Source organism: Salvelinus sp. IW2-2015, linkage group LG33 (genome assembly GCF_002910315.2).
Source record: "Salvelinus sp. IW2-2015 linkage group LG33, ASM291031v2, whole genome shotgun sequence".
Lineage (NCBI taxonomy): Eukaryota > Metazoa > Chordata > Actinopteri > Salmoniformes > Salmonidae > Salvelinus > Salvelinus sp. IW2-2015.
Window position 1 is genome coordinate 22,018,215 of NC_036872.1, and position 10,897 is coordinate 22,029,111.

The 10,897-nt window shown below is 43.0% G+C and overlaps 1 protein-coding gene across 3 annotated transcripts in view; it reads left to right on the forward strand.

Annotated features, from left to right (window-relative positions):
• The first annotated feature begins 3,681 nt into the window (after window positions 1-3,681).
• The window catches only part of morc2 (MORC family CW-type zinc finger 2), a 28,326-nt gene continuing 21,110 nt past the window's right edge, over window positions 3,682-10,897 (forward strand). For all 3 annotated transcript variants that reach the window (XM_070437120.1, XM_070437121.1, XM_070437122.1), the window contains exons 1-10: window positions 3,682-3,826; window positions 4,539-4,711; window positions 6,487-6,540; window positions 6,837-6,871; window positions 8,044-8,112; window positions 8,262-8,352; window positions 8,546-8,654; window positions 8,893-9,052; window positions 9,152-9,263; window positions 10,364-10,489. In XM_070437120.1, coding sequence (XP_070293221.1) covers window positions 4,644-4,711; window positions 6,487-6,540; window positions 6,837-6,871; window positions 8,044-8,112; window positions 8,262-8,352; window positions 8,546-8,654; window positions 8,893-9,052; window positions 9,152-9,263; window positions 10,364-10,489 — 824 coding nt within the window. In that variant the 5' untranslated portion in view covers window positions 3,682-3,826; window positions 4,539-4,643. The remainder of the gene's footprint in view (window positions 3,827-4,538; window positions 4,712-6,486; window positions 6,541-6,836; window positions 6,872-8,043; window positions 8,113-8,261; window positions 8,353-8,545; window positions 8,655-8,892; window positions 9,053-9,151; window positions 9,264-10,363; window positions 10,490-10,897) is intronic.

The window sequence follows — 10,897 nt, forward strand, 5'->3', positions numbered from 1 at the left end:
TTTTTGAAGACATTTATTTTCATTGTTAGAGCAGCCATTTGAGCATCTGATCAATATAATGGATACTCTGTTAGTACCCAGCAGAGAAGGAAGGAAGAAAATAGGGAGGATGGTTGGGCTGAAGGACTCTTTCCGAGTCTGCTGCTTCTGTTGTTGATCAGTTTGATGGAGTGTCTCATATTAAACTGCTTGCCTGCTATTATTAATCTTAACCCTTGCCCTGTCCACAAACAGTGCCCTCTGATAGACTTTCTACACTTCTCCGACAGGTGATCTGATGGGTGATATAAATATTTCCATTTTACAACATCTTGGTACATCTAAGGTCTATTATTCCTCTCAGGCCTCTAGGCACTTCCATCGATCTGAGCCGCCTGCAGCTGTTCATCCCAGTCCAGCTCCTCTCTGCAGCCACCACAGTGGTGGATCATCTTTCCCACCACCGTCAAGAAAAGTGGAGTCACTGCCCATCTTCTGCCACAGGCTGAAAATCCATCTCGTCATGCTGCACCTTGGCTCCCGTACTGCCTTCCCTAGCTTATCACTTCTCCTACAAAGATCACTTGTGGTGGGCACTAAACCCACACAATGACAGATAAAACTTGTGTTGAATCTTGCACAGTTTATTCAGRGTGCCGCTGCTAAATGCATGTAGGTGTAACAGTATAACTTTAGTCCGTCCCCTCGCCCCGACCCGGGCGCGAACCAGGGACCCTCTGCACACATCAACAACTGASACCCACGAAGCATCGTTACCCATCGCTCCACAAAAGCCGCGGCCCTTGCAGAGCAAGGGGAACCACTACTTCAAGTCTCAGAGCAAGTGACGTCACCGACTGAAAGGCTGCTAGCGCGCACCACCGCTATCTAGCTAGCCATTTCACATCGGTTACATAGGGAAAACATTGCCTGGGGCAAGTGAACTGAGCAGTCACACAAGTTGAGCCTGCTCCGAGGTTGGCGACTTGTTATTTATTTTTTAAGTGAAAACAACCAAACTGCAATGAATTCCAGTAGACTAAAACTGATATTTATGGTTCCTCTCCATTGTTTAAGTGAAAGACAGACAATTTATGGCATTTATTGCAGTCGTGGAAGTTGAGCCTGCTCTGAGAATTGTTTAACTGATAAAAAAACACATTACTGATCTTTTACATTCCTCCCATATGTGTAGGTGAAAGGCAGACAAAGTATGGCCCTACTGATGGTTATGTTAATCCCTGGAGGTGAACCATTCTTTTCACCCTAGCTCTTCAAATGGTAGTCACATAACAAAGGACCGTTGGAATTAAATGTTGGGAGTTGACATTTTAACAAAGAACCGTTGGAATTAAATGTTGGGAGTTGAGAATTAACATTTTCCAGTAGCCTACTTAAAATAGACATTTGTGCAAAGACACAGGTGTAATGCTCACCACAAAAAAAGTAAAAATTACAAGCACACATGGTTAAACGAATTATTGTATCAAGCAAGGACACAGGCAGCCATTTCAGAATTTGCCTGAGTGACAATCAACATGGCTGTCTAGTAACGAACAACACACACACTGACAAAACACACAGCTAAAAACACTTCATTTCACCTAGGTCCTAAATGAACAAGCAAAAGGATTCAAACAAAGTAATATTATTGAAACAAGTTAAAGCCTGTTCCATTATTAGCAACATTTCAGGGAATTCTTTACTGGTGTATAAACCGTTAGCTAACAGTTGCTAGTGCAACAAACTTACCATGGGAAAAATAGAGAAAAGGCCAAACGTCCAAACGAAAGATAAACGTTTAGTTTTGGCTAAAAACAGAGTTGAAATTGAGAGCTAGCCTAGGACTATGGGCTCCCTGAATTCCTCAGCTACGTAGCATGCTTCATTATGCATATTAAAATAGTAATATTCAACAATACAACTATTATTTACCCCCTTTTTCTCCCCAATTTCGATATTGTCTTATCGCTTCAACTCCCCAACGGGCTCGGGAGGCAAAGGTTGAGTCATGCGTCCTCCGAAACATGACCCGCCAAACCGTGCTTCTTAACACCCGCCCGCTTAACCTGGAAGCCAGCCTCACCAATGTGTCGGAGGAAACACCGTTCACCTGATAACCAAGGTCAGCCTGCAGGCGCCCGGCCCGCCACAAGGAGTCGCTAAGGCGCGATGAGCCAAGTAAAGCCCCCCCCGGCCAAACTCTCCCTAACCCAGACGACGCTGGGCCAATTGTGCGGCGCCCGATGGGACTCCCGATCACGGCCGGCTGTGATATAGCCCGGGATCGAATCCGGGTCTGTAGAGACTATAGCTACTAGCACACAGCTTGGACACCCATGAATACKCCACAAGACATGCCACCAAAGGTCTCTTCACAGTCCCCGAGTCCAGAAGAGACTATGGGAGACGCACAGTACTACATAGAGCAATGACTACATGGAACTCTATTCCACATCKGGTAACAGATGCAGTAGAATCAGAATTAAAAAACAGCTAAAAATACACCTTATGGAACAGCGGGGACTGTGAAGAGACACACACAAAAGGTACAGACATAAGCTAGCACATGCACTCTACACACATGTACAATCTAATATTCTAGTATGGTTGTATTATACATTTTGTATTGTAGATATCTAGTGGTGTAATAATGTTATATTATGTACTTTTTTATATTTAGTTTTATATGTAATGTAAGTGCCTTAAATGTGTTTGGACCCTAGGAAGAGTAGCTGCTGCCAATGAGGATCCCTAATAAATACAAATATTGACGTCGGTCCTAGCTCGCTCGCTCATTAATGTCTTCATCGAAATATTGCCTCTTATCCGCTCGTCGTCCCCTTATGCCATAGTTTGTACATCTCAATTGTCAGTAGAAACCACATTTGTTTAAGCTAGTATTAGCCATATCAGCTGTTTTTTTAAGGCAGTAAATGAGGCTGAATGAACTGTTTTGCTGCTAGGCAAGGCTCTGCTAATAGCCAGGTGCAGCAGTGGTAAGGATTCACTGAAAAGAAAGCTCCGGTTTTGGGACAACTTTATATAGGCCCTAACAGTTTGTGGGCATCGTTTGTCACCGTTATGGGACAATTAATGTTTTGTTTAGTGTTGTGTAGTGGCTTTGCTGGCATGAATGTACTTTTTTTTTTTAGTTTGCCCCACCAAGAAATGCATGCTAAAATCGCCACTGCACGCTGCATGGTTGTCACACCAGATACTGACTGGTTTTCTGATCCACGGGGGCTACCTTTTCTTCTAAGGTATCTGTGACCAGTCAGTATCAATTTATGTATTTCCTTATATGAACTGTGACTCGGCAAAATCTTTGAAATTGTTGCATGTTGCGTTTATATTTGTTTACTATAGTTATGATTTGTACAAAAACGTTTACCTGACCGGTAGTTTAGAGGGTAGAGTAGGAAACTATGGAACATTCAGGTAATTGACGAGTAATGAACAGTTTTTCGGCACAATTTGTTGAAAGCGCCAATGCCTTCTGAAAGCCTCGTTTTCCAACCCGTTTTCCCATCAATACTAAAAACCGGAAACAATAATCCCCGCAATTTGACCCCTGTGCAAGGAGCACGAAGATTGACAAATCGGAGTAATGTAAATAAATCAGATATGTTCCTATTGGTGTTCTGATGCATGGGTAGAGGCGGGCGTACTCGTCGGACCCTCCTTTCCGCTGTGCGCAGGACCGCGAGGGAGGGTAGAAAGGCGAGGAGGTTTTCGCGGCCTGCGGTGTGGTTCTATTCGGAAACAGTAGTTATCGCTTCATTCTGAACCGACGGATGTTTTACACGGACCTAAATTCAATTTGAAGCGGCGGGTGCTCTAAACGGTTTGCATATTGGATAAATATAAATGCTATTATGTTCTTTACATGTGTTTACCCAACTAGCTAGCTACATGGGGATGGGTAACGTTACCAGAGATTGTGGATGTGAGACAGCCAGGATAGGTTACTAGCTACTGTAGTAACTAGCTTGGTCAGTAGACTAACCATTTGTTAAAGCATTACTGGACATTGCAACTCACCATCACTGACAATGACCTTGTCTCTTTAATCATCAATACTCGATAATAAAATGACGTCAAGATTTAGCCTATATGAGTCTTCTGGAATTATCCAAATAAGACTCACGTGGGAGGCCTGTTTGTGCTGTTATCTTGGCGGCTGGTTTGAATGGAGGGTTACCTGGCTCATGGTTTATTGTAGAGTGGGAGCAGACAGAGGGGGGCATGTGTGTAGATAGATTGTGTGATGATCGTAATAATTGATAACATGTCTTACCCTCCTAGAAAAACCCCTCCTAACCAATCATGTATTCCCAGAGGTTGTCAATCACCACGACTTATTCTCAAGTTTGAATACTCATACTGTTCAACAGGACTTATTTCCTATATTCAGATATCTAGATGCTTTTCCTTCAGTGGTATTTGTGCTTCTTTGCTCTTTATGAAAGCTCATTATATTCCAGGCACCATCATAATGTCTTTGACACCATTCATACTGTTGACCAGTGGCARTGACTGCTGCTGTGATTCTGTAGGTGCATGAAGCTCTTGAATAAAGCTCTTGAAAAGCCTCACCGGACTGAAGGGAAGTCAGAAAGAAGACCAGGAAGAGAACAGGAAATAGCTTTTAGCAAGTGGAGATGGCCTACTCTAACTACAGCACACTGAACAGGGCTCAGCTCACCTTCGAGTATCTGCACACCAACTCGTAAGTACCGCCTGGGGTAAATGCATAACATAGCTACACACTCCACAAAATCACACTCATGCTACACATCACATGGAGGTCAAAAATTGCCATTGGGCAGCGCTCAACTCACAGTGGGAATTCTGTTTTGGGGTGAAAAAATACATCACATGAAAGTGTTTATCCTATGTGCACATTGTAAAGAGGAGAGAAATGCCGTTGTGCCTGGCAAGTGATAATGATCTACAGATTGGCCACACTATGGAGCAGGACATTTCATGCCTTGGACACTGACTGTCAAAAACTTGAGTGACTAAAATTGTGCATTCAGATGTTTCACAAAAGATGGTTGAATAGACTACATAAAAATAAACTATGCTAAAAAGCCTTTTTAGAGCAAAATATTGCTGCATCATATGGTTGAAAGACCTTCGTGATCAAAACACAGAGGAGTAGAAAGTCAAATGGTTGCTAATGGTACCTACATAACCAAGTCATTGATGAATCCAGCTGATGCAGAACAGCTGTCCACTGTGTCTGAACTTTTGTTACTTCCCTGAAAACACTGCACGAACAACTACTGTTGGACAGTTAAGGGCTTAGAAGGCCAGTGGTATGAGTGATATCTGGACAGGAGAGATGCGCTTTGGACTAGGGCCAAGATGAGCTGAGAAAGCGAGACTAACACCATCAAATAGCACAACATAAATAGCTGCTGCAACTTGTAGATCAACACACTCCCCCCTCAAGTCGTGAAGTTATGTCACTGGAGGCTTGAACATATAAAGCCCTGTTGACATAAAATGGCTATCAATCATACTGCCTGACTATGTAGGACTTATGACATCACCAGAGAATAAGTGTTCATGTTTGATGATGATGCAGGCAATGAGAGAATTTAATTTGAGGAAGCGTAACAACCCTGCCCCTCAACACACATACTGTACTACTTCATGTGCTGTTGAACTCTGGCAACACATAATCAACACCACATTCATGGGTTGTCAGAGCAAGCAATAATATCCCCACGTGTATTTTATTTATGTTCTCACGTTTGGAGAGGATAGAGATTATAACCGGTATAGCAGGTATAACGAGGTTAGCCTCCTAAAGCCTCTTATACATTATGCCCATGGTTATACTTCCTTGACTCTACCCTCGCCTATGGCAATTCCTCTCAAACAACAAAATGAAAGGATGTGKTACCTTCACTGGAATATATTAATGGAACAGGCGAAAGATAAAGGATACAAACTGCATTCAAACCTGAATTGTCCATCCCTGTTGGCCGACTGAGTCAAAGCCTTGGCATTATTTCTGGGAGCTAGCATGTGTCTTCAGGTCTCAAGCAAGGTTACTCAGTTTATCAGAACACCATTGCTACACAAGCACATTAACATGAGACTCCAGTAGAGAATCTCAAACAAAAACCCAAATCCACAGAAAAGTATAAACGGTATCCGTGGGACGTCCCAACTCTGATGTCACCCCATTGAAGTTAACATTTTAAAAGGTTTAGGGTAGGGATGTTCCAAGGATCCCGGATAGCACTAACCATTATGCCACCCGTCAACTTTGACCAATGATTCGGCCACACCCCATAACTCACACGATGTTTCCCAACCCCCGGCCTGATGATCTCACAGGGCCCAAACCCCATGTTAAACACACTGATGTTTACACTGACTTGCAATTGTGCTTGCTCACATCCACTCCTTACCTCAGCAAAGCGTTTTGGAAATTGAACTTTTTAAGGACCAGAACTGTAGGTTGATTGGTTGGTTATTTGTTTCCAGGACAACCCATGAGTTCCTGTTTGGAGCTCTGGCTGAGCTGGTGGACAACTCCAGGTACCAACGATGCATTTCTCTCTGTTGTTATCCACAATTCTCTGCTTTTCTTTCTCTACCCATCCAAAATGTTTGTATGTCTGTTGGACATCATCCGTAGGTGTTAGTAAATCACAAGGGGTCAATTGCAGCGAAACAATAGTGAATTGATCCAGGATTAAACCTGTGGGATTTGTATAAGTGTTATTATTCACTGTATTCTGAAATAAAAGGTAAAAGCCTAGGAACCACATCTAACCACACTGGGTTTTATCTGTCTTCCGATTGGTCTGTCACCTGCCAATCATCTCCTACAGGGATGCCAATGCCACCCGGATTGACATCTACACAGGTACACACATGCATACACACAAATATATTGGTTCTCATACACAGGTACATAGACACAAATCTACATACACTGAACAAAAATAAAAGCGCAACATGTAAAGTGTTGGTCCCATGTTTCATGAGCTGAAATAAAAGATCCCAGAAATGTTCCATATGCACAAAAAGCTTGTTTCTCTCAAATTTTGTGCACACATTTGTTTACATTCCTGTTAGTGAGTATTTCTCCTTTGCCAAGATAATCTAGCCACCTGACAGGTGTGGCATATCAAGAAGCTGATTAAACAGTATGATCATTACACAGGTACTGGGGACAATAAAATGCCACTCTAAAATGTACAATTTTGGCACACAACACAATGCCACAGATGTCTACAGTTTTGAGGGAGTGTGCGATTAACATGCTGACTGCAGGAATCTTCACCAGAGCTCTTGCCAGAGAATTGAATGTTAATTTCTCTACCATAAGCCGCCTCCAACTTCATTTTAGAAAATTTGGCAGTATGTCCAACCGGCCTTTAAACCGCAGAGCCCATGTATGGCGTTGTGTGGGCGAGTGGTTTGCTGATGTCAATGTTTTGAACAGACTGCCCCATAGTGGCGTTATGGTATGAGCAGACATAAGCTACGGACAACAAACACAACTGCATTTTATCGATGGCAATTTGAATGCACAGAAGTACRGTGACGAGATCCTGAGGCCCATTTCTTTTAAGGTACAGTATCTGTTACTAACAGATGCATATCTGTAATTCCCAGTCATGGGAAATCCATAGATTAGGGCCTAATGAATTTATTTAAATTGACTTGTTTCATCATATGAAATGTAACTCAGATAATCTTGGAAATTGTTGCATGTTGCCTTTATAATTTTTGTTCAGTGTTTATATACGGAAACATTACATTCCTCACCTATACATACCACACACTGCCTATCAACAATCTAGAATACCTGGAGTGCCAATGATTACCTGACTACGGATTTTAAATATAAGCTACACCCAGACTTTGACTAGTTCTGATAGTTTCCTCTGGAAAAAGCCATTATGTCAGGACTAGTTCTGTGTGTTAGGCTCTCCCCCTCCCCCTATTGTATCTAACCTGTGCGTGGCTTTCGATGTCATCCACCTCCTATTCTAACCTGTGTCTCAACTCGCTTCCCCTCGTGGCCAACAGAGAAGAAACAAGACTTGCGTGGAGGCTACATGCTATGTTTCTTAGACGACGGCACAGGAATGGACCCCAGTGAGTTCCACTCAAAATATAATGACTAGAGTAGACATGTACAGTAATCGAGTTGATCCATATATCTATATATAAGCTATAGTAAATAGCATAGTAAGCAACAGTCAACCATATATGATGGTTATATTTCCCTCTTATCTCTCTCTCAGACGAGGCGACCCATGTGATCCAATTTGGGAAGTCCAGTAAGCGTACACCAGATTCCACTCACATTGGCCAGTACGGGAACGGACTCAAATCGTAGGAAACTCTTTAATCTTCGCTCACAATCAAAAAATGCCCTTTTGCAGACACTTTCATTCAAAGAAACCTACTGTACATACATTTATAGTGTTTTTATGTGGTGCCCGCTGTAATTGAACCTGCAACCTTGGGGTTGCTAGCACCAAGCTCTCACCAAGTGAGCCAAATCATTTGTGTGTGTTTTCTCTAGGGGTTCCATGCGTATTGGGAAAGATTTTATTCTGTTTACCAAGAAGGACAACACACTGTCCTGCCTGTTCCTGTCTAGAACATTCCATGAGGAGGAGGGGCTTGACGAGGTGAGGGGTCAGCTGCAGCAGGCACTCTCCCATCCAGCAGACKCAGTGATGTAACACGTCAAGTGTCTTAAAAAATAGTGTATTTATTTTGTGAAACTTGTTAGCCTTCGACTTTCTGAAAGAGGATTTACTGACTATGTCCAGCTATTTGAAACGGCACTCTGCATCATCATAACATCACCTCTTGGGAAGTGTGACTGTGTGTAACTTAAGGTTGTCTATCTGTCTCCCCCGTCAGGTGATCGTACCCCTGCCCACCTGGGAACTGCTGACCAGACAGCCAATCACAGGCGACCCTGAGAAGTTCGCCATAGAGACGGAGCTCATCTACAAATACTCTCCTTTTAAAAACGAACAGCAGCTGATGGAACAGTTCAACAAGATAGAGGGCAGCAGCGGTGAGACGTGTGGCTGTATGTGGGTGTCTGAGTTGGCGTGTGTGTGTGTCAGCGTGTATGTGTAGTTGATAATCTATAATCCTAACTGTGTGTCTGTAGGTACTCTGGTGATCATCTATAACCTGAAGTTGATGGACACCAGAGAGCCAGAGCTGGATGTGGAGACAGACCACCAGGATATCCTGATGGCTGGAACCCCCTCAGAGGGAGTGTAAGTATGGTGTGTGCTAGAGGTCTTCACAGGTCCAAAAAGTTGGATTCGTTCCGAAATGGAGGTGGGGCTTTCCCACCCAGACACGATATGCATAAATACATTTTTAAAATAGAGACATGTTATGAACGAACCCGAGGATAACTAGACCCGTTCAGTATAGACCTGGTTAGATCCAGTCCGATCCGAGTGAGGGAATCGGCAGAAAAGTCATTTTTTAAGCTACTTTATTAACCGGAACTGATAAAGCGCGAGAGAAGGGAGAGAGCGGTCAAGATGCCGCTCTAGCAGGCGGGGGAGGGGCCGTACTGTGAAACGGGGAGGAGGGAGGGAGAGATGAGAGACGGCAACCAACCAAGCCGACTCGTGCCATAGTAGACTATTTGCTGCCATAGCTAGGTTATTTATCATCAAATATCATTACGTAGCACCTGTCTTGATTGCATCAAACCGGGAGAAGCTAGTCAAGCTAGCTAACATTAGTTCGATAAGTTAATTGAGGCTGCAGTGCATGCACTTTCTCATCCTACAGTTACAAATAACAACAACTCCATTCAGAATATTAAGGAGCAGCCTACCTGTTGGCTCTTGGTCGTTGTAGCCTATTCTTCTCCTTTAACTTTTAATTCCGTCATTTTAATTACATTTTCCATTGATTAGATATCTCCTATCTTTTGCCACACACTGAGGCTCTATGACTGTAGCCTATTGCCGCTTTGATGATTTATGATTGGCCAACAACAACAGCAAGCTACACGTGCCACACATGAAAAGCAAGAGCAGCAGCATAAATTATAAAATGTCTCTTTCTCCTGCAGTAGTTTCTTTTGGATTTGTATAGGCCCTTCTGGACAAGTCAGTTAAATACCCGAGACCCGTAACAATCAGATCCTACTCAGACCCGTGACATTTAGGATTCTGGATCCAGACCACTTGGGTCTTGGATTGGGTATTGGGATACAGATGGATCCCTGAAGACCTCTAGTGTGTGCGTGGAAGTATGTTTCAAAGAAAATATTTAAGGCTTTTTCTGTGTCACATCACCGGAAGACTACCTAGGACTTTGTGTTTATGTTGATTGCATCACTTCCCTCGTACAGGAAGCCAGAGCGTCGGTCGTTCCGAGCGTATGCTGCTGTCCTCTACATCGACCCCAGGATGAGGATCTTCATACAGGGACACAAAGTCAGGACCAAGAGACTGTCCTGCTGCCTCTACAAACCCAGGTTAATATATATATATACATATACACAGTTGAAGTCGGAAGTTTACATACACCTTAGCCAAATAGATTTAAACTCAGCTTTTCACAATTCCTGACATTTAATCCTAGTAAAAATTCCCTGTTTTAGGTCAGTTAGGATCACCACTTAATTTTTAGAATTTGAAATGTCAGAATAATAGTAGAGAGAATTATTTATCTCAGCTTTTATTTCTTTCATCACATTCCCAGTGGGTCAGAAGTTTACATACACTCAATTAGTATTTGGTAGCATTGCCTTTAAATTGTTTAACTTGGGTCAAACGTTTCGGATAGCCTTCCACAAGCTTCCCACAATAAGTTGGGTGAATTTTGGCCCATTCCTACTGACAGAGCTGGTGTAACTGAGTCAGGTTTGTAGGCCTCCTTGCTC